General features: G+C 32.6%; 2 protein-coding genes across 3 annotated transcripts in view; one reads left to right on the top strand and one right to left on the bottom strand.

Moving 5' to 3' along the window:
- LOC126881250 (lipase member I-like) overlaps positions 1–18465 on the top strand; it is a 59103-nt gene extending 40638 nt beyond the window's left edge. Inside the window, exons 2-4 of one of the 2 annotated variants that reach the window (XM_050645402.1) lie at positions 636–1031; positions 6904–7188; positions 18077–18465. In XM_050645402.1, coding sequence (XP_050501359.1) covers positions 636–1031; positions 6904–7188; positions 18077–18309 — 914 coding nt within the window. In that variant the 3' untranslated portion in view covers positions 18310–18465. Of the gene's footprint in view, positions 1–635; positions 1032–6903; positions 7189–12300; positions 15156–18076 lie in introns of those variants that run through there. The other variant, XM_050645403.1, reaches the window with a different exon arrangement.
- LOC126881251 (uncharacterized) overlaps positions 1–25663 on the bottom strand; it is a 102135-nt gene that overhangs the window by 1527 nt on the left and 74945 nt on the right. The window lies entirely within an intron of this gene.

Genomic DNA, 25663 nt, shown 5'->3' with positions numbered 1-25663 from the left:
ATAGTTCATTCGATTACATGAAATCAATCCCAACTCAAGAATATCCGCCACAAAAAATCATAGCATGTGATCTGTCTTTAATAAGACAACTAAATGCAACGGTGGCACTGAAATTCTCGCGTTAGAGATTCCATAGTAAATAGAATTTCAGTGCCACCGTTGCATTTGGTTGTCTTTTAAAAGACAGATCACATGCTATGATTTTTTGTGGCGGATATTCTTGAGTTGGGATTGATTTCATGTAATCGAATGAACTATCTTTTAGTAAAGTCGTCCCAGGAACGCAACTCATCAATATTGGCAATATCATTTTAAAGTCGTCTACTTTAAAATGTATAATACGTGTCTGAATTGCCGATATAAATGAGTCAGATTAAATAAATTATTAGAAGAATTTTTTACTAAGCAACAACATTTTTGTTTATTTAGTATTATTTTGTATTTTGACAACGACACCCGATTTGGGCGTCGAAACGTTAATAAAATCATTTTTAGGTAAACTTGTGGCTTATTTCCCATTTGAATATACTTGATTATAAAAATGCCACAAGAAAATAGCTTCAGAACAACATTAACTTCATGCTTAGCTAATGTTTGGTGCCGAAATCTGTATTTACTGATTTTTTTTATTTTAGAGGAACTCATCGAAGCATACGCAGAGTTAAGTGCTATAAACTACAATGTTGCCAATGCACAACGCAATGATGTCAGCTTTCTATACGCAAATGGATTATCTGGACTTGTTGAATTAACTCCATCTAACGCATCTGATGTGCTAAACTTGGCTCATCCAGTTGTTTTTGTTGCTCATGGCTACAAACAAAATATATCTATCCCCTGGTTTAATATAATCAGAGATAATTACATTAAGAGAACATCTGGAAAAGTTAATATTATTTTTTTAAATTGGTGTGATGGTGCTTCGAATTATCCATTGGATGTTTCTTTTGCAAATGTTTATCCCATCGGAAACTACATCAGTGAATTCGTTATAGCTACTAAAATGAATGTAGAGACTATTCACTTCATAGGTAAGTTTTTCATAGGTATTTTTGAATTTTGAAGTACTTCTTTTAGGCACGAGGGTGAATTTTTACATCCCCTGGCGCATGCGCACACCGACAGTATGGTATTAGTCGCTACATCTTTTAAGTTATGTAGCGCAAATAAGGTGTGCGTGAAAAGAATAAGTCTGGATCCCGCGTATGAAAAAAAAGTTGATTAATAGCAAGCTGAAAATTTGTTAATAGCTTAAGGGTGTCTAGTCGGATAAACTTTGATATATGGGAACACTGTAACAGGGGCAGTTTTAATTGTGGAACGGGTTAAAAATTTGGAACGGCCACACCACGAAAACGGCACATTTATTTTGTCCGACAGAACAGACTTAAACTCTCCGAACAGAGATTAAACTCTCATGCAAAAATCAGACTGCTATTTATCACCTGTCATAATTCCTGTCATTTAACATATTCTACATGTTCCACTCATTAAAACGCCCATTTGGTGATAAATAGCAGTCTGATTTTTGCATGAGAGTTTAATCTCTGTTCGGAGAGTTTAAGTCTGTTCTGTCGGACAAAATAAATGTGCCGTTTTCGTGGTGTGACCGTTCCAAATTTTTAATCTGTTCCACAATTAAAACTGCCCATGTTCCAGTGTTCCCATATATCAAAGTTTATCCGACTAGACACCCTTAAGCTATTAACAAATTTTCAGCTTGCTATTAATCAACTTTTTTTTCATACGCGGGATCCAGACCTAGAATATATTTATTAGTGTTTTTAGAAAATATATTTATTATAATTTTTATGTCTGTGGATTTGTCTTCCTCCTAATAAGTATTATTGAAAATGTTTATTTTCAATTAATGTATCTGTCACCGTGATTGTAATTATGTCCTAGAAATGATCGACTGAATACAAAAGCGGTGGTAGCTCATCGGCAGAGCATTCGCCTAGGGATCGAGAGGTCCCCTGTTCGAATCTGGACAAAGTCATATCTTTTTTTTTATTTTTGGTATTCTTTTTGTTCTTTGTAAAGTTAGTTTAATATTTAAATACAATACAAAAAACTGTTTAAAGTGGATAGGTATATTGATTTCGTTGAAATCATAATATGAAGTAAGATTATTTATAATAGAAGTATAACTTTTGACGTGCGTACAAAGAACACACATTCTTTTTTCTAATTAATACTAAATTCTTATATGTCATATAGTTGCCAACAAACTATTGCAGGAAATCCTTATCTTAAACTTATTACAAAGGTGATGTTAGGTACTCCTTTCTTTTTTGTGTGTTTGGTTATTTTTGTTGATATCTTGACTGTATGTTGAGTGTATATTATGTAATCGAACAACAGGGTTTTCGGACCATTTGTTTAAGATATTCTTCTATCTGTTTGGTCTTCAATGGCTCAAGCTCGATGACTACGAGGTTTGGTTAGCCATTTCGTGTTCCAAAGCAATACCAAGTTTTTCATATAATAGTTTCGGTCTTGCTAACCTTAAAGCATTGTATATGTAGCCCTGTCTCGTTCCATGAACGTACATATCCACCGCTATTTCTTTTAAAATGTTATCAGAGACTTCTCACGTTATAATGTGTAGATACTGTGTATATTTCAGCCTCACTTAAGGGGGGAAATAGGTTTAGAGGTTTCAAAATTTCAAATTTTTGGAACTAGCATGAATCAATACTATTACTATTCAAGAATGTGTTCTGAAAATTTCAAAGCAAAATTCGAAGTCCTTTCCAAGTTATGAGAATAGGGAACTTGCACATTTTTTTTTTGTTACATAATAATGTTCAGTTTTGTTTAAAAATGAGATTTCCAAAATTTCACGCTTCAAAAACTCGTAATAACTTAGAAATACATATTTAAAGTCTTCTGCGGTATAAAATAGTTCATACGACCCGTGACGTCACATAGTTTTACATTAGTTATTATTATGGTTATATTTCGCTGTGTCTAGGTACACTCTAACGTGTACGCAAATAAAAAAGTTAGGTACACGCGAATTAAACTTGATCAAGCCAGTGACTTCATTATTTAACGTGCGCAGTGACTGTATATTTTGGTACATGCTATTTTGATATGTTTAGTGTTTGTTTGATAGAAAAATACTTGTTAAGGGAAGGGAAGCAGAACTATTTAGATGTTTCAAACTTAATTGTAATAAATCAATGTACAGGGTGTTTCATTAATAATTGTCCATATAGTAACTGGAGAAACCTTAGCACAAAATACGAAGATTTAACCTAAAACACTTAAATAAAATGTGGTTCCTTACTGAGTTACAGTGTGTTTTATCTAAAAATTTAAAAACTATTTTTGTTTAGCATTTTAAAACTAATCGACGTATCCTTTTCATACTTGGCAGGAAGTATACGTACTGTACAAACTACTAAATTATATTAAACAAACGTTTCTGGCTATTACCAGAGGCGTACGACGGGGGAAAGTGAATGGTTGACCCTTTCCAAATTCTACGCCACTGGCGAAATTTCTATTTTAGTTCAATTTTTGGATTCTCCAACACTTTATATGAAAATAATATACTCTTCATTCGTAACGATAAAGTCATTAGTTTTCGAGATCTTTGAAGTTAAAAATGAAACGACACGATTATTTTGACTAATGTATTGTGTCGCTTCATTTTTAATTTCAAATATCTCGAAAACTAATCATTTTATCGTTACGAATGAAGAGTATATTATTTACATAAAAAGTATTGGAAAATCAAAAAATTACACTAAAATAGCAATTTCGTCAGTGGCGTAGAATTTGGGAAGGGTCAACCAGCCACTATCCCCTGTCGTACGCCTCTGTTAGTAGCTAGAAACGTTTATTTATCTTAATTTAGTAGGGTGTACAGTACCTACACTTTCTGCCAACTATGATAAGGATACCTACGCCAAATAGTTTTAAAGTACTGGGTACAAATAATTTTTTAAATTTTAATCATATTATGAATCATATTATGAATTAATCAAAATATCTGTGCCGTTTCATTTATAACTTCAAATATTTCGAAAACTAATAACTTTATTGTTACCAATGAAGCGTGTATTATTTACGTAGGAAGTATTGGAGAATCTAAAAATGGCACTAAAATAGTAATTCCTCCAGTGGCGTAGAATTTGAGAAGGATCAACCATTCACTATCCCCTGTCGTACGCCTCTGGTAGTATCTACAAACGTTTGTTTATCACAATTTAGTAGGGTGTATAGTAGTCGCACTTTCTGTCAAGTAGGAAAAGGATACGTCGATTAGTTTTAAAATGCTGAGCCAAAATAGTTTTTAAATTTTTAGATAAAACACCTTGTAACTCAGTAAGGAACCACATTTTATTTAAGAGTTTTAGGTTAAATCTTCGTATTTTGTGCTAAGGTTTCTCCAGTTACTATATGGACAATTATTAATGAAACACCCTGTATATATAAAAGTATATATTTATGTTAGCAAAATAATTATATGTATTTAGTTGATATGACACGTACAAAATATTGCTAAAATAATTTTTATACGTAAGTTAATTATTATAATCAACTATTCTAAATGGGAAATAAGCCACAATTTAACTAAAAAAATGATTTTATTAACGTTTCGACGTCCAAATCGGATGTCATTGTCAAAATACAAAAATTAGTCAGATTAAATAAATTATTAGAAAAATTTTTTACTAAGCAACACCATTTTTGTTTAATTTAATAATATTTTGTATTTTGACAACGACGTCCGATTTAGACGTCGAAACGTTAATAAAATCATTTTTTGGTTAAATTGTGGCTTAGTTCCCATTTAGAATAGTTGATTACAAAAATGCCACAAGGATAATAGCTTCAGAACAAGTTAATTATTATTGTGAAAGCTTTAGGTCTTCTTTTTATTTTAATCTTTTACGGTAATACATACTATTTCATTTATAACTAAAAAAATATATATTAATTTATAGTCTCTTATCTTTTTCGTACTGTTTTAAAATGTTCTTAAACTCATTAAAAGAACTAAATAATTGTCCACACTCCGTAGTTAATTTAAAAACAAACACTAAACAAATAAAAAATAAGAAATCACTGACACTCTAACTTTTTTATTTGCGTACACGGTAACGTACACCTAGACACAATCTTATATTTAGGTATATTCTTCTTCTCCTTCTTTAGTTTCTTGGCCTCCACCTACTTGGGTATTTGGCAAGCTCATCGTCGTGGAATAAGCCAAAAATATTTATATTCTAATGACATTTATCGTATGTCATTGTAATAATATATACCAGTTTGTTAAAATTGTAGTTTTATACTGTTTTTGAAGGAAAGGAACGAAGGTTTACTATTGAAAATAAAACCATTTTGTAAAAGTACGAATTTTTCTATGAATAGTTCAAGCGATCAAAAACACTTGTAACGTCACATAAATGTATTTTCTACTGACGTTTATAACGTCTAATTTAAAATTCTGTTTACTTTATTGGAAAAATGTAAATGTAAAACCAAGTGACGTCACGAAGCGTTTTGGACCACCTGTTTTAATTTGAATTTTTAATCGTCTTTAGGGGCCAAACGAAAGACAAACAAAACTTTTTTATCTTTGATACATGTTTTAAATTATGTTGTGTTGTGATTTATAACATTTTTGTCGAATTTAAAAATTTATGCAAGTTCCCTATTATACGGAGCGCGCTCGCGTAGAGCGCAATCTATGAGATTTTTTTCAAACGCGTTCTTCTCGAAACAACTTTTTTTCGGCTTGCGTGACGTCTAGCTCAAAAAATAATGAACCAATTTTAAAAAACCAAAGTGATTATTGTTGGTTATTAAATTGTCTTCTATATGAACCTCCAATCGGAATAAAAAATGGGTTTTAAGTGCATTTTTAAGGGCAAATAACTGAAAAAAAAACAGTAAAAATTGATGATTTTTTTTTAAACTTGCGAAATTTTTCAAATTTTTAATTTTTTTAGCCGATTTGAGGTTCATATCGAAGAGAAACTTGTAATAAACGTAAAAATTTTTGGATTTTTAATTTTAGGCGGAAATTACAACCTCTACATGTCACGCAAGCGACATGTTCGTGCGGCGCACGTCCACGGGTTGCGGCATACAACTGCTCTATTTTTAAATATAATAACTCAAAAAAATTTGGACATATACTTTAGAATATGTATAAAATGATCCCAAAGTTGCAAAAAAAAATGAAAATTTTATTTCGACCTAAAAAAAATCTCACAAAAACATGAAAAATCGGTCTCCTAAACCTATTTCCCCCCTTAATGGTGATAGAGCTGCCGTTTGGGCTACAGCAGTCATCATGATTTATAATTGTTTAATTTCTCCTAAACTGTTTTTCGAAGCGGCTACAAGACCAGTACGTCCAAATCACAAAGGATGCTAGAGACAACATAAATGCGAATACTAGCAGAATAATCACTGGAAACGCACTGAGAGATCGAAAAAGAACTGACGAAATCAAAACAGATGCAATACAAGGTAGAAAAGATAGACGAGTGGATATTGAATGAAAACAGAAAATGTAATAATCATATTTCCAATGAAAATAGCAGATAATGGTTACACTTCTTTAGTTTTCTTTTATGTATACGAGAAGTCTCAAATCACAAAACAAGAATGAATGGTATCTGACTTAGTGACTTCCAAATATTGATAAATAATATTATATTTTTCAATTTACTACAACAGAAAAATCCTCAAAACGTATGATTTCTATTGAAACATGGACATTCATCGGAGAAGATAATATGGATTAAGCTGTAACGATAAATACTTTTGAGATGCTTAGTTATAAATTCACTTATTAATTATAACTTACAATTAACCTGTTTGTTTTTTCGAATTTTCCAATGTAGAATCATTTATTAATACATATACCCATTTCAGGTTTCGACTTAGGGGCCCATATTGGCGGATTCCTTGGAAAGATACTGTATCTACACACATCCAAAAAGATTGGCCGAATTACTGCTTTAGATCCAACTGGCCCTAAGTTCGATCGTGCAAATGTTCCTGCTAATTCAAGACTTGACAAATCTGATGCCAGTTATGTCGAAGTACATCATTGCGATGTACAAGCACTGGGGGTTACTAAGCCATACGGCCATATTGATTATTATATTAATGGTGGCTATAACCAGCCTGGATGTTCTAGTGATATAGTTGAAAACAGTAAGTTAAATGTTTATAATGTTCTACAATATTCTATAATATTCTACAATATCCGTATACAAAGTTCTCCAACCTCTTCCGACTTCTAATTTCCACCTAGATATTCCTAGATATTTCCACCTAGATAGACTTATTCCATAAGTCCTGCAGCATATATCCTTCTCTCATTTATTTTATCAATCTTTTCCTCGAGCTCATTTTTAGTCTTCTTTTTCCTCTTAGTCTCAATTCCAGGATTTGTTTTGTGATTCTGCCCGTTCTATTAATAATTTTATATGTCCTTTGACTCTGGGGTTTTCCAGAGATTTGGAAAGAAAATTTTCTAATGGCAATTCATAAATCTGTTAATGGGGGAAATGTTGGTGTTTTTGCAATCTGAAATTCATGAGGTGACTCTTGTAAACAACGAGCAATACGGTTTTTCTAGGAAAAGATCCACAATGACTAACTTGACCGTTTATCAAAACTTTGTGTTCACAGTTTTAAATACTTAATAAGAAGATAGTTGATGCGATTTATACGGATTTTTCTAAAGCATTTTACCATGTACAGCCGTGGGCATTATCTTGATATATCTCAATAATAATTACTGACTAATGTCTATGAACGCACTATCAAATTATTATAACAATACTGATCATACACATGATGAAATCTAATGAAGCCTAGCTGGGGTAAAAAAGAAAGATCAAAACTCTAACGAACAAAAAAGCAGATGGCCCTGGCGGAATAGGTACCAAATGAATTGATAAATACGGATCGGAAAAGCTATTCCGCATGATACACAAAATGTTTTTGTACACTCACAAAATGAGAGAGCACTGAATGGAGAAAAACAGTACCGGCGCTAGGGTACTTACTTAGGTACTTTCCGTGTCCGGAACACCAACAACTTTAAATTCTGTATTTCCAATGGTTGGCCACATAGATGGCCCTGTTATTTACTAAAATTAAGTCTTCTTCTGTGCAGGTCTCTCTCATCTCTGTGAATGATAGTAGATACCGGCTGGTCTGAGTTTCGCCACAGTCGGAGGTATCGTCCTCCTGGTATCCCCATTTTTTCAGGTTACTAACACAACTTGAAACGCCGGTTCTTAGTCTGTTTAGCGCTTTCCAAGTCGGATACGGTAAATTGTGTCCAGCAGCTATTTCCTCTGAGGGAGGAAAATGTGTTGCGCTGGCTGAGGCTTGCCATAGGTGTATTGGGCGCGTCTCTGGCGCTTCGGGGATGGATCTTGATGTTTTCAGAAAGCTTTTCCGAGATCTTAGTCTACTTGGCGCTAGGGTATAAGGTGCCCGCCTGAAAAACTAGTATAGGCGCCTTCGTTTTTTTTTTAATTAGTATTTTGTATAATACCAGCCAAGAAAAGCTCATTTTGGCGCCCTCCAAGCAGAGGCACCCGCCTGCAGTGCATCCCTTGCAGGCCCGTTATCACCGGCCCTGGAGAATATTTACCGCCTTACCAGCAGAATGAACCCAAGCATAATATAATGACGTCAACATTTATATAAGAAAAGAAATAGAAAAACTACGAAAACTATCGAGGAATCAGCATTATATCGTCTATAGGCAGATTGTATGGAAAGACCATAAAGGAAAAATTAGAAATATATACAGTATAAAATCGGAGAAGACCAGGCAGGCCAATAGAAAAAAGAATGGCAATGACTCGATACTTAGAACCAAGCTATGGGAAGTAATGGAAGACATCGAAGTTCCACGAATATTAATAAAAGCAGTAAAAGCACTCTACAAGAATAACAAAGTAGCTATCAAAACGGGCAATAGAATATGCAGTCCATTTAAGACAACAAAAGAACTACTGCAGGACTGCTCCACATCCCCTACCCTGTTCAAAATATTCCTGGAAAACCCCTGAAACCGTGGAAAAGAAAGTGCGCAGGACTGGATATACCGGTAAGGAACGAATATCTATTACCCTAAGTTTTGCTGACGATGAAATAGTGATCGCGCAAGACGAAGATCCGACCTCAGTTTTATCATGAGAAAACTGGAACAGGAATATACAAAGAATGGGATGGAAATCTAAATAAACCTGAATACCTAACAACGGAGAATACAGAAATAAAATAGCTGGAAATAGATGAAGGAAAACAAATCAGAGGAACAGACAAGTATAAGTATGTACTTACGTTTAATAATGTCAAAGGAACAACGGAAGAATATTATATAAAAAATAGACTAGGACAAACAAGTAGCTGTATACGAGAATTGAATCCGGTACTGTGGAATAAGAACATCAGCATAAAAACAAAAAGAAGAATATATTATACCATGACAAGAAGTATCCTCATTTATGGGTGTGAAAATTGGACAATAAATAAGAAACCCAAAACAAAATAAGAGCAACAGAGATGGAATTCCTAAGAAGCTGCAGAGTAACAAGAAGAGATAGAATGAATAATAACATAGAGATTAAGAGAAGAATGGGAGTGAACGATATAATAGACTATAGACTACATCGAACAGAAGAGAACTAATGGTTGGATAAATAGAAAAACAGAGTGGAGCCAGATAGGAAGAAGGAAAAGAGGCAGACCCAGAAGATCTTTCAGAGATTTAGAGAACGAAGCAATGTTAAGAAGAAATTTACAGTAGTGCGGCAGATTCGTGCAAATATTGATAAGAATTGCACATTTAATGATACAAGCATATAATTTGGTCCACATATACTGCACATATAAAGGTTCAAATTTAGATATGAGGCCATCTCAGATTTTGCCTTTTACAAAAATGGCGGGCATTCAAAATGGGCGACTATACATATGTGACTAATAGCACAATATCTTTTGAATGAAAAGTCCGATTTGAACAAAATTTGGTACATAGGTTCTTTTTGTGATTTACAAGATAGATGTCGTAAACTGGAAGAATCGGTTTACCAGAAGTTGTATTTTTTCTGGTTTTTTATGTAAAAGTATTTTATATTATGTAAATAATTTATTTTCAATTTTTTCACCCTGTATATATTAATTTTTCAAAATGGTAATACCACCATGGAAAAGAGCGTAAGAATATGTTTTAGGAAATATTTTGAACTTTTTAGTTATGTTAATTACCATTTAATAAATGCATAACGTATCTTCACATGTACCTTTTTGTGGCAGATTCGTGCAAATATTATAAGAATTATTGTGCATTTAATGGTAGAAGCATATAATTTGGACCACATATACTACACATACAAAAGTTTAAATTTAGGTATGAGGCCATCTCAGATTTTGCTTTTACAAAAATGGCGAGCATTCAAAATGGCGGCTACACATATGTGAATAATAGCACGATAACTTTTGAACGAAAAGTCCGATTTGAGCCAAAATTGGCATCAAGGTTTTTTTTGAAGAATAAGATCGAGGTCTTGAACCGGAAGAATCGGTTTACCAGAAGCTGTGTTTTTACTGTTTTTTATGTAAAAATATGTTGTTTTTTTTCAATTTTTTCACCCTGTATATATTAAGTTTTCAAAAAGGTAATACCGCCATTGAAGAGGGTGTAAAAATATTTTTTAGGGAAGGTTCTGAAATTTTTAGTTATGTTAGTTACCATTTAATAAATGCATATCGTATCTTCACATGTACCTATGTGCGCAAATTCATTTTGAAAGCCCGCCATTTTTGTAAAAGACAAAATCTGAGATGGCCTCATATCTAAATTTGAATCTTTGTATGTGTAGTGTGTGTGGGCCATATTATATATTTTTACCATTAAATGTACAATAATTCTTATATTATTTGCACGAATCTGCCGCACATGGGTTCATAGGTACATATGAAGATACGTTATGCATTTATTAATTGGTAATTAACATAACTAAAGAGTTCAAAATATTTCCTAAAAAATATTTTTATACTCTTTTCAATGCCGATATTAACTTTTTGAAAAATTAATACATACAGGGTGAAAGAATTAGTAAAAAAAACAACATGTTTTTACATAAAAATCAGGAAAAACACAATTTCTTGTAAATCCATTCTTCTGGTTCAGGACCTTGGTCTTACACATCAAAAAAAGAACCAACATACCAAATTTGGTTGACGTCGGACTCTTCGTTCAAGAGTTATTACTCTTTTAGAGTTATTACTCAGAGAGTTATTGCTATTAGTCACATATGTACAGTCGCCATTTTGAATGCCCGCCATTTTTGTAAAAGGTAAAATTTGAGTTGGAATTATATCTAAATTTTAACCTTGATGGGTGTAGTATACGTGGTCCAAATTATGTGCTTCTACCATTAAATGCACAATAATTCTTATAATATTTGCACGAATCTACCACACACAGGTACATGTGAAGATACGTTATGCATTTATTAAATGGTAATTAACATAACTAAAAAGTTCAAAATATTTTTTACAAAATATTTTTACGCTCTTTTCAATTGCGGTATTACCATTTTGAAAAATTAATATATACAGAGGGAAAAAATTGAAAAAAAAAACATATTTTTACATAAACAACCAGTAAAAACACAACTTCTGGTAAACGGATTCTTTTGTTTCACCATATCCATCTTTTAAATCAAAAAGAAAACCTATATACCAAATTTGGTTGAAATAGGACTTTTCGTTCAAAAGTTATGGTACTATTAAACACATATGTATAGGGGCCATTTTGAATGCCCGCCATTTTTGTAAAAGGCAAAATCTGAGATGGCCTTATATCTTAATTTGAACCTTTATATATTGTGTAGTATATGTGGTCCAAATTATATGATTGTATCATTAAATGTGCAATTGTTTCACATATCGGCCGCACTACAGGAAGAGGACTGGCAAAACAGAAAGAACTGGACAGAAAGGTTGTGTGAAGGAATGCGGTGAAAACTGTGGAAATCCTTAAACTGATATGCTTAAACTATTTCGACATACTCTTTACTAATAATAATCTACACCTAATTCTGTGTTCATATTTTATACCGCTAATATTATTTCAAAAGCACACGCAGACGCAGCAACTGTCAAGTAATGGTTATATTTATTCATTGACCATTCCCTCTTTGTCTGGGTTAAACAACATTTTATTCAGAAATAGCCTAAAATATATTTCTATATTAATTGTAAGACTTTATCGCACAGTGATATATCTTTTAGGTGACTGTAGTCATTTGAGGTGTCCATATGTTTACGCAGAGTCACTAAACACCAATATACTAGTCAAAAAAGGCATATTCTTAAGTGATGGCGTTTTAATTTATGTACGTCCAAATATCTTCAGCATACCAGTTTTCTATGGAGGTTCTGCATGGACATTTCCAAGGTTTCAACACGGAATTTATTTTGTCAAAACTTGGAATAAAACACCATACCTTCGTTATTTTTAATAATTTTTATTATATTTTATATGTATTATTTTTTTCTAATATACGATCGATGAGGGAAAAAAGTAGCAGAGTGAAAGTTTACTGCATTTAATCTAGAATGAATCAGTGTCAAAAAGAATATAATTTAAATTAAGTCAATATAATAATTATATTAATTATTAATACAGTGGAACCTCGATAAGTCGGATTAATGGGGACCGCGGCCGATCCGGGTTATCGAAAATCCGGGTTATCCAAAATCCGGGTTAGCCGGAGAGAATGGTAAAAATTAATAAAATACGTTATATGTACTTACAGATAAACTCGATTATAATTGCAAAAATATGAAATACATATTTATGCAGAGTACATCTAAATTACTTAGAGTTGTATACAGTATTATTTATTTCTTGGTAAAAAACTCAGTCAAGGTGAAAAAATGTTTGTTTTGTCTGATTAAAATCGGTCCGGGTTGGCCGGACTTCAGGGTTGTCGGAGGCCGACTTATCGAGGTTCCACTGTATACATACAGAGTGAGTTTTATGTATGGAAACCCTCAATTATCTCGGAAGCGGCTTGGGCGATTTTTATAGATTTTGGTGGGTAAAGGTCTTCTAATGCGGCCGATATTATAGTCGTCATACCATTGTTGTCAGATCTTCCGTTTTTCTGGTAATCCAATGAACTTTCGTATTTCAAATAGTTATATATTTTTTGTGTTTTGAAAGAAATACTGATTATTTTTCATGTAATATTCCCTACACCTAAATGCCGCAATTTCGGAGTTATTACTACATTTATTTTTAAAAAATTTTAGAAACAAATTATAAAAATCATTTTTTTTTTTCGACCAGAGCAGACATTAATTTAGGTTCTTTAGATCATTGGGATCAAAAAAGGTTTTTGTAATTTTTCTGGTAAGTTAATCTTTTCCAAGTTATAAACAATTTAAAAATGAAAAATAATCGAAAAATAGCGATTTTCAAGGCTCAAAACCACAAGTAAAAAATATTATTTTTGAAATCTCGAAGTAAGTACCTACCTAAATTCAAGTTCAAACTTTATTTTATCAGATTCCGATAAGAATTATAAAACATTGTTTTTTAGTTGTTGATGCAGCCCAGTCCTCTCATAAGCGCTTCATTAACAATTAAAAACAATGTTTTAGAATAAAACATGCCAAAAATTCTTATAGTGAGCTGATAGAAAAAGGATTGAACTTGAATATAGATACTTCGTAATTTCTTCTCTTCTTCTTTCTCGAAACTCCTTATGCCCCTCAGGGGCGCCGGAAGTTTTATTCATCCTCTATCCATATCTTCCATTTCTTGCGGTTCTTTGCTAGCTCTTTCATTTGTTGATGTGTTTTTCCTTTTTCCTGTCCAATTTCTATAATCTGATCGATCCATCTTTTCCTTGGCCTCCCTTTCCTTCTTTTACCATATATTTTTGATTCCTCACCTGCTTTGGTAGTCTTCCCTGGTCCATTCCTTCAAAAATCCACCACTTCGCAATTTCAAAAATTATATTTTTTACTTGCGTTTTTAAACCTTGAATATCGTCATTTTTCGTTTTTTTTTTCAGTTTTAAATTGATTATAACTCGAAAAAGATTAACTTTAGAGAAAAATTAGAAAAGAAACCTTTTTTGATCCCAATGATCCAAAAAACCTAAAATAATGTCTGCCCGGGTCGAAAAAAAAAATGATAGGTCTGGATCCCGCGTATGAAAAAAAAGTTGATTAATAGCAAGCTGAAAATTTGTTAATAGCTTAAGGGTGTCTAGTCGAATAAACTTTGATATATGGGAACACTGAAACAGGGGCAGTTTTAATTGTGGAACAGGTTAAAAATTTGGAACGGTCACAGCACGAAAACGGCACATTTATTTTGTCCGACAGAACAGACTTAAACTCTCCGAACAGAGATTTAACTCTCATGAAAAAATCAGACTGCTATTTATTACCTGTCATAATTCCTGTCATTTGACATATTCTTCATGTTCCACTCATTAAAACGCCCATTTGGTGATAAATAGCAGTCTGATTTTTGCGTGAGAGTTTAATCTCTGTTCGAAGAGTTTAAGTCTGTTCTGTCGGACAAAATAAATGTGCCGTTTTCGTGCTGTGACCGTTCCAAATTTTTAACCTGTTCCACAATTAAAACTGCCCCTGTTCCAGTGTTCACAGATATCAAAGTTTATTCGACTAGACACCCTTAAGCTATTAACAAATTTTCAGCTTGCTATTAATCAACTTTTTTTTCATACGCGGGATCCAGACCTATGATTTTTATAATTTGTTTATAAAAATTTTAAAAAATAAATGTAGCAATAACTCCGAAATTACGGCATTTAGATATAGGGAATATTATATGAAAAATAATCAGTCTTTCTTTTAAGGACTTCAAAACGCAAAAAATTTACAGGATGTTCCATTTGAAATAAGAAAGTTCATTAGATTTCCAGAAGAAAAACAGAAGATCTGACAACAATGTTATTATGACTATAATATCAACCGCACTAGAAGACTCTTACCCACCAAAGTCTATAAAAATCGTTCAAGCGGTTTCCGAGATAACTGAGTGTTTCCCTATACATATATAAAACTCACTCTGTATAAGGAGAAATAAACTGTTAGGTACTTTAGTTTTGTGTTGTTTTATTTGTTGCAATATATAATCTAGCACAGTATAATATACTTACCTACGAAAATTCCTACTTCACCGTTCCTAAAATTCACCCTTGTTAAATCACCATTACTATAACTTAGGTACTACTATACTATACTATACTATACTTATATCCGTGATCGTCGTGTTCACGCTGAATATCATAATATTTCTTATAAAACACCTTTTATGAAACGGTGACGGCATTGATAACTGATATATCAGGTGGCTGATCACTGTTATTGAAGTTAGCATGGAACAGTACTTAACGGTGATTTTCAAACCACCGAGATTAAATCACGAAATCACGTCTCATTACTAGGGATGGCAAAAAAAATTACACATCGATATATCGTATCATATGATACATCGAATGAAGATATCGATATACGATATATATCAGAGAAAATATATCGATATATGCAATATATCGATATATTCTTATATAATTAAATAAAATAAAAGATTTACTAAAATAAAAAATAAACTACTAAAAAAGTAAATTATAAAAAATAATAAATAAAAGGATGAGGTTTTTTCAAAATTTAAAAGTAAAGATGCACTTACGTATAAAATTCCTTTAAAATTTTTAATACATACAAAAGAGGAGAATAATTTTTCTACTAATAAAGAGAAGGTCGTAGATAAAGTGTAGTATTCTACTCGCGTGTAATGACTATTGCTCACTTTATGAATTAAGACATGTAACTATTACTCAATCTGTAAACATATTGCAAGGTAGGTGTGAAGTTACATACCTGTACATTCTTAGTTTTATCTTCATCAGTCACTGCATTGCTTTTCGATTGTTTGTCTTCATGTATGTTCGTATTCTCGCTGTCTTTTCTTTGGTTTGCTTGATTAAAAGCTCCACCATGTTTTTGTTTTAAATGGGCGTATAAATTAGAGGTATTTCCTGATGTTTTTAAAACTTTGGAGCAAAAATTGCAGCGAGATTGTTCTTTATTAATTTTTTTAAAATGCAACCAAACATTGCTTTGGGTGGAGCCATTATTGTTTCTCGTTTTATTATTATTAACTAGATACACACAAATTCAATAATAGGTACCTATTTGGACGAATTCTCGATGGTAGATGGTAAAAACAAAATGTTGGATTCCAACACCAATAATATTAACATCTTGAGTTTTAAGGATTCTACATATTATCATGCACTCATCGTTTCCGGCACGTAGCGTAGTCTCCGAAAAACCTGATTTTACAAAGAGGTGTCTGATAGTTCTATATTTTACGTTCCGGACAGTATGAACTGTTCATATTTAAAACCATTAAAATCAATATTTTTCGGAAACTAAATGCTACGTGCTGGAAACGATGAGTGCATGATAATATGTAGAATCCTTTAGGGTTTTAGTAAATACAATACAATTATTATAAAACTTTATAGAACGTACTGCGTGAACGTGACAAATTAATGTTAAATTTGAAATCGTTTTACATATTAGGGTTTGCATAGCGTGCCCCCTTGAAAAACATTGTTAAAAGTTAAAAAATATAATATGGTACTACCTGAAACTTGGAAAACAATTTAAGGGTATACGAGATTCAAATTGAATAATACTGGTCGAAAATCTTGAGTATGATATTTCTTTAGTGTTAGTGTACGAGAATACTATTTCTAGTACCTAGTAGTTAGTACCTATAGTATACTAAGCGTCTCAAAAAAGTAAGAATTTAATTTATATTATAAGATTTTATTATAATTTTATATCTTGTCAATATGGTAGGTGTATTAATCATGTGTGGGCGATACATTGTATCTCAAATATCGATATATTTTCCGATATATCGAAAGTTGAATATCGATATAAATATATCGATAAAATTTTAAAATTTATCTATATTTAATTTATCGATACATCGTTGCCATCCCTACTCATTACTAGAGCACACTGTCATATGATATTGCCTAGACTTGGACATCTGAGAATGCTTATCGTTGTTTATTTCCATAGCCTAGTTGTACATGGGTGGTCCAATGAGTACTTAGTCTACTATCGTGTAGTGCCTTCTTGTAGACGGCTATCCGTCAAAAATCGGTTTAACGAGTTTCAACGTGGTCTAACATCGGATTTTATGAATCACGCTTACGCCTAGGTGCCCCGAAAATAGCAAACATGGAAGATAACGTGACAAAAATCCACGATCTCGTATTGCCATACCATCGACTGAAGGTGCGCGAGACAGCTGATAAACTAGGCATCTCAAAAGGCTAGGGTCAATTTCAAATGTCAATTTCAAACAGTCAAAAGAGTGAACGGCAACCAGCGTAGGTGCTCCGAAGAAGGTGAAGACTGTCCTATCTGCCGGACGGAAAGGTGATGGCCACCATTTTCTGGGATTTACTAGGTGTGATCTTGGAGAAGCGCAAAACGATCACAGAACTCTACTATACCTAATTATTGGACCGATTCGACGTCGAATTGCAGAAGAAACTACCCTATTTAGCGAAGAAAAAAGTGCTCTTCCACCATGACAACGCACACGCTCACAACCCCACCGTCGCCATGGCCAAATAGGACTACGAACTGTTGCTTCATCCACCGTATTCTCCAGATTTGGCTCAGTGCGACTTCATTTTGTTTTCAAGCTTGAACGACTCACTCACTGGGCAGAAATATAAGTCGAATGGGGAGGTCATAGAAGACTACTTTGCAGACGTAGAGAAAACGTATTTTTTAAACGGGTTAAAGAAGTTGGATCATCGCTGGGTCAAGTCTATCGAGACAACGTTAAGAAAGAAATCGTCACTTTTCCAACATTTTCATTTTTATTTTGGATGCTAAGTACTTATCGGACCGCCCTAGTATACTTAAGTCTTTTGAAGTCTCTAATAATTAAATATTTGTAATTTCTTTTATTTAATCTGATTTTTAGGCGACTGTAGTCACTTCAGGTGTCCATATGTTTACGCGGAGTCACTAAATACCAATGTACTGGTTAAAAAAGGCACGTTTGTGAGTGATGGCGTTTTAATTTATGTACGTCCAAATAACTTCAGCATACCAATTTTCTATGGAGGTACCGCATGGACATTTCCAAGGTTCCAACATGGAATTTATTTTGTCAAAACTTTGGATAAAGTACCGTACCTTAGTTTTTTAAAATAATTTTCATTATTTATATTAATGGCAACAGGTAAAAATTAGCAGACTGAAATTTGACTGCATTATTTAATCTAGAATTAATCTATGGTACAAAGAATATTATTTAAATTATTATAATAATTAATTAATATATAAGGCAAAAATAAATTATTACTGTAATTTGTGTTCTTTTACTCATTGTAATATATACAGGGTGTTAGTAAATAAGTATGAAATATTTTAAGGGCTAATACTACATGAAAAATTAATGCCAGCTTGCTCTATAAACATATGTCCGCAAATGCTTAGTTTCGGAGATACGGGGTGTTGTAATTTTTATTTCAAACTGCCAATTTATTTATTGCTCTAAGACCAGTTGAGCTATGAAAATGAAATTTGGTGAGTTTTAGGAGGTAGTTATTACGAATTTTATGACGTGCAATCAAGAATTTTGTATTCATCATTTGCGCTTCTACGGGCAATGGTCTTAATTATTTTAAAGAAAAAAATAGTACGCCACTGAGATATTTCGAATTAGAAATTATTTTTAAATTCCACGTCTAATTTATGATAAAAAACCTTTCTTGCCTTTTTTCATATGATGCACCGTTTTTATGCAGAAAAATAAAACATCTTGGCGCATATTTTTCATTTCTTAATACATGATCAAGAACTATCCAATATAATAATACTAAACTAGAACAATAATAGAAAATATTACTAATACAATTTCAACTAGGTGCAAAGCTGCAAGAAATGTTTAAAATGATCTCTTTTACAGGTAATAGAAGAATTTTATATTCATCATTGGCGCGCGTACGGGTAATGGTCTGAATTTTTTGAAGAAAAAAATAGTACGCCACTGAGATATGTCAAACTAAAAATCATTTTTGAATTCCTCCTTCAATTTACGACAAAAAATCTTTCTTGCCTTTTTTCATATGCGGCGCCGTTTTCATGCAAAAAAATTAAACATCTTAACGTTTACAAAGTATTTGAACTAAGTTTCTATGCATATTATGGATACAAATTATGGACCAAATACTTGGTAAGCTTTAAGATGTTTTATTTTTTTCTATAAAACGGCGCCTCGTATGAAAAAAAGGCAAGAAAGATTTTTTGTCGTAAATTGATCTAGGAATTCAAAAATGATTTTTAGTTTAACATATCTCAGTGGCGTACTATTTTTTTCTTCAAAAAATTCAGACCATTACCCGTACGCGCGCCAATGATGAATATAAAATTCTTCTGTTATCTGTAAAGGAGATTATTTTAAACATTTCTTGCAGCTTTGCACTTAGTTGAAATCTTATTAGTAATATTTTCTGTTATTGTTCTACTTTAGTATCATTATATTGGATAGTTCTTGATGATGTACTAAGAAATGACAAATACGCGCCAAGATGTTTTATTTTTCTGCATAAAAACGGTGCATCATATGAAAAAAAGGCAAGAAAGGTTTTTTATCATAAATTAGACATGGAATTTAAAAATAATTTTTAATTCAAAATATCTCAGTGGCGTACTATTTTTTTTCTTTAAAACAATTCAGACCATTGCCATGCGCGCCAATGATGAATACAAAATTTTAAATTGTATGTCAAAAAATTTGTAATAACTACCTCCTAAAACTCACCAAATTTCATTTTCATAGCTCAACTGGTCTTAGAGCAATAAATAAATTGGCAGTTTGAAATAAAAATTTCAACACCCCATATCTCCGAAACTAAGCATTTGCGGACATATGTTTATAGAGCAAACTGGTGTTAATTTTTCATGTAAAATTAGCCCTTAAAATGTTTCATACTTATATACTAACACCCTGTATATAGTCCTTTTCACGACTATTTTTTAGTGCGTAACAGTTTTTCGATTTCTCTCTAACGCATTAAATTGTATGTGACAGAAAAAAACGCACGTCGCTGATTACAGACATTTATAACATTTATTCTAGTTATTCTAGTTGTCGATAGATGGCACCATAATCAAAAAAGAATTATTTATTAAATAAAATAATAATATTATCAATATAATCTGTACAATTTATAAGACTATACAAATAAAAAAAATACCATTTTATAAATGCAATAGACACAATTGATTTGTTTTTATTCCAAATTGAAAATAAAATGTGACAACTGTCAGATTTAACTAAAATGTCATGTTAGAATAAATGTCATAAATGTGTATTATCACGGACTTACCTTTTTTTCTATAATTTGTGACGCACTGAAAAATGGTCATGAAAAGGAGAATACCTAATAATCTAGCGAGTGGTCTAAGTTACAAAAACTCGTTAATACGCCTACAAGAGTAGGCGCTGGACGCTGTAGTGAATTTAAGACCCTATTTGATGATATCGAGTATAATATATTATAACACCGGTTTATAGCGTCCTGCGCCTTCCGGTTCCCATTTTCCAGCCGCGTCGATCTGTCCAATCTCTTGGTCGTAGATCTCTCTCAGACATTGCTTTTTGGATTCCACTTATCCAGGTAGTTTTCGGTCTGCCCCTTTTCCTTTTTTCCGGGGGTTGCCATTCCATTATCAGCTTTGGGAGTCGATGTTCCTCCAATCTTTTTACACGGCCATACCAACAAAGTTGTTGTTGTTGGACTTCTTCTAGTATTATGTTTGTTTTCCTACTCATAATATCTCGAACTCGTTCATCCGTTATATGTGTGACTCTGGAGATGCAGGCCGATCTTCGCCAGAAGTCCATTTCCAGTGCGAGCAACTTCTGTTCTGTTCGCTTATTCAGTTGTCAGGTTTCACATCCACACAGTACCACACTTTTAAAGATGCTATTATATAGCTGTGTTTTCTTTTCTTTTGATATGGTGTTTGACAAAAGTAGTAAGTTCAAAACTCATATTACTTTAAATAACTTAACATGAAGTAAAACACTTCCCTGGTGTAGTTGGTAGTCCATCATCAGTGAACTCCCTGTCCTTGCAAAATAGCCACAATGCCAAACACTGGTTGGGTTAAATGTTCCAACTACATAGCAAAGATTTATAATGTCGGTTCGCTAAACTCAGACGCAAATGGCTAAAGATTTTAGTACGTAACTTTTTTGTTTTTTGCCAATTTTGACAAAATTTGCAAAATTACTAAATATTTAGTAATTATTAACTATTTAGTAATAATCTTTTTGGCAATTTTATCAAATTGGCAAAATTACTAGCTTAAATCACTAGCCAGTTGAGTCTGAGTTTAGCGAACGGACTATAGAATAGTTTGGCTTAAAGTAGATGCCAATGGATTACTTCCAGCAACATGATGCTCTACTGCTCTACGTTAACATATTTTTTTTTGTTATTATAGTACATTCTTTCGCGGTTTTTGCTCTAAATTTTAAAGAACCGCTTGGATTGACATGAAATTTAGCATACGCATAGCTTACATATCAAAGAAAAAAAGTGATATTGTGCCGATGTGTGCTTTTGACCTGGGGGTGACTTTCACCCCCTCTTGGGGACGAAAAAATATATGTCCAAAATAAGTCCGGAAATGGGTAACCTGACTAATTTTAAGTAACTTTTGTTCTCAAGAGCTTTTTGCCAAGTCAACACTTTTCTAGTTATTTGCGGGTGAATATGTTCATTTTTCAACAAGATACCCACATTTTTAGACGGTTTTTCGCAAGTAACTCAAAAAGTAAGTATTTTGTCGAAAAAATCGTTTCATAGCAAAAATATAGCCTGTAAAAAAGTAAAAAAAACTGTGTACGCGCTAGGTCTCTGGACCTCGTAGAACCAGAGTTATAGCCAATGAAAAATAGATCCATATTTACCAAATTTCAAATAGAATATTTCGACGTGAAATATCCAAAAAAATAAGCACCTTTTGGGGAAAACCCATGATAACTTTTTTAAAGTTTTTAAAAAAAGCTTTATTTCTGTTTTTATAAAAAGTTTCTAGCATTAAATTTAAGCAAGTTACGCTCAAAATAAAGTTTGGCAAAAGAAAATGGGGAAGACCACCCCCTAATTAGCAACTCAAATGAAATTAATCGTTACCGCTCCACAAATTATTTTATTTATATTGTGTTTATATGATTTGTGAGTTTCAGCGATTCAAAGTGCTTATTTTTGAAAAAATTTGGTTTTAAAGTAAAATTTTTAAAAATTTTAATTTTGAAAAATATGCTTTTTTCAAAATAACTTAAAAATTGTTACAGATACCAAAAATCTCGAAAAACAAAAAAAGTCAGCATTGCTTTTCTGAATATCATGTATGTTTTCTGTTAGACAAAAATTGATTAAGATTTGGTGTTTCTAAATTTGCATACATTCGCGATCAGTGACTCGTTCAACCCCTTTTAACTACAGCCCTTTCAAAAATAAGGACTTTGAACCGATGAAACTTACAGATCATATAAACAATACATACACGAGTCACGAAACTTGTGAAGTCGTAACGATTAAGTTCATTTGAGATACTAATTAGGTGGTGATTTTCCAGATTTTTTTACCAAAAAAAAGGGACTAACTTTATTTTGAGCGTATGTTGTTTACTTTTGATGCTAGAAATTTTTTTTATAAAACAAAAATGAAGTTTTTTTTTTAACACTTTAAATAATTTGTAATGAGTTTTCCCCGAAATGTGCTTCATTTTTGGTTATTTCACGTAATCAAGTATTCCATTTGGAATTTGACGAATATGGACCTATTTTTCATTAGCTATAACTCTGCTTCTACTAGGTATAGAGACGTGATATATACACCATTTTTTTTTTTAACTTTTTTACAGGCTATATTTTTGCTAAGAATGTTATTTCGTCAAAATAACAAGCAACGTAGCTGATAATTATGATGTTGCTGATAATGTCGGTTCTGATAACAATGACTATTCTTTGGCGGCATTTAAATTTGAATGTGGCCCTGCAAACTGGAGTATATCTGAAGAGTTACGTGATTATGTGGCTCAACACTGTGCATCACAAAACCGACAATCCACTTACACATCATTAAAGCGGCACTATCCATCAGATAAAAAAGACAGGTATTTAACTGATAAGTAATTTTCTCGTAAACATAAATGGAGAAATAATAAATAGAAATTGGATGTCATTTTCTCAGAGAAAAGAGTCTGTGTTTTGTGTACTATGCATATTATTGTTCCGTTGCCCTGCTAACTCAAATGCATTTACAACCGGTTTTAATAATTGGAAAAATGCTTCACAAAGAGTGGAAACCACGAAAATTCTCCTTGTCATAAGTCACACCAGAGAACACTAAAATTGAGAGGTCAAATAAAAGGGCATGATAGTTTAAGTCTTGCTGATCAGTTAAATAAGGAAACTGAATTCTGGAGGAATGTTCTTAAGTGTGTTGTTGCCGCTGTAAAATTTCTATCCACAAAAGGATTAGCTTTTCGTGGTAGCCATGAACATTTAGGACTGTTTGATCAAGGCAAGTTTTTAGGTTTAATACAATTTTTATCCGAGTTTGATCCCTTTCTTGCAGAGCATTTAAAAGTATATGGTGTTTTTTGAAAAAACTGTAAGCACTGTGTATTATTTTAAGTTATATGATTACTATTAACTATTATTATTAAAACCTTAGCAAACATTAATTACGGTAATTATTTATTTATTATTTTCAATCCTTAGAATACTTCTCTTTTATAACCATAAAATATTGTAAATAATGCAAAAGAAGACTAGGGTATAAGTTTTAAAATAATCAGCAGCGAAAGCCAAAAGATGGTTGGTTGTGATGGGGTTGGGGGGTCAGGGCTTGGGGCGCCAGAAATATTAATGCCTAGTCGGGTTCAACATGTAAATCCGGCCCTGCTAGAAACGCTTAAGCAACTCTTGGTCATTCTATGGTATGACTACGTTTTAGCTACGAATGTTAAAACTGGTATTAATAGTGTCCAACACACGATCAGTTTAGTATTTCTTGGAAAGATTTGACGCGATTTGTCTTCCCAGACCATAGTAGGTAACATTTATTGGCAAAGACTATTATTCGTTTGATTTATTCGCTGAAGTTGTTGTTCTTAGTCAGTAAGAAACCTAGATATATGAAGGTGTCCACACCTTCATATACCTAGATTTCTTGTGTCCACACTTTATTATTATATACCTAGGTTTGTTGGTGTTTGCTGCTGAATATACAGAGGGTGTCGACGTCAAATTTTAAGGTTTTCTATAGAATCTGTTTCATCGTGAAATTTTTTTCAGTTGTTAATTTATTAGTCCTCTAGTATTTGTTCTGCGTAGGGGAGCATTCTGCTGTAGAGTACATTCGATTGTACTCTGCATGGCATGTTAAAGAGGGCAATACCTTTATAGTTTTCGCATACCATCATCTTGTGAAATGGGGATAGTGTTTATAATTACCAGTCCGTGAGTGTTTCCATTGACATGACGGGTCACGATGCGAGCGTGAGTACCCTAATGGTAGCGGCTTGTCCTATGAGGCAGGTGAGGCAGTGCCTCACCAGTATATCAATCGACTATTTACGTTATTTTGTTATTTCATAATCAGTTTTTTAAATATAATTTATTTTTTTGAAATTTCCTAAATAACTTTATTTTTATAAAAAAAAATTAAAATCGGTACGGCCCTGACTCTTTATCTTTGTATCCGTCTTCCACGTGCCAGTATTATATGCATCCTGCATCTCATTCCAACTTTCTCAAATCATTACAGATGAGGCTTGCTTCAAACCTCCTTGTCTAGCATACTACCATTTCTTAAAATGGGACAGTAAAAGCGGCAAAATTTGAAAAATGTGCCACCAATTCTGGTAACGAAATTCATCCATCCTTGAGGCATGCTTCAAACATGTGTTTTTTTAGTTATGAAGTTAGGTAGGTACCTACTTGACCTTGCTTCCCTTATTTGTTATGGACGCTTGTATTGTAGTTTTGTAAAGTAGTTTTAGATATACAGTCGGAAAAATGAAAGAATACCCATGAACGAACATATAAAACACGCTGTATTTTCCTGTCACCGTGTCACAAAGAAAGTTGTCCAGTGCAAGTACATGTAACAATAATTATTACATGTACGTGCGGTGGCCAATTTTTTGTGTGACACGGTGACAGGAAAATACCGCGTGTTTTATATGTTCGTTCATGGGTATTCTTTCATTTTTCCTACTGTACATAGTTTTATATTAGTTTAGAAGTTTAGATTATGTTTAAAAGATTTTATCAATGTCATACTGGCTGTGTGGCATTTATCAATGCCTATTAAATAAATAAATAAAAAATTTAGAAATCATGCTTTCTTTTATAATGATTTATTTTCTTATAAGCACGCTTTTTACAAAAATAAAATAAAATAAAATACCAAAAAAACGAAGTTTAACCCTTAGTTTACTTAACATAAAAATCAATCTTAAATGTAACAGTAATTGG

This window comes from Diabrotica virgifera, chromosome 3 (genome assembly GCF_917563875.1).
Source record: "Diabrotica virgifera virgifera chromosome 3, PGI_DIABVI_V3a".
Classification (NCBI taxonomy): Eukaryota; Metazoa; Arthropoda; class Insecta; order Coleoptera; family Chrysomelidae; genus Diabrotica; species Diabrotica virgifera.
The sequence above is the reverse complement of the archived record's forward strand: the minus strand, read 5'-3'. Positions and strand labels throughout refer to the sequence as shown.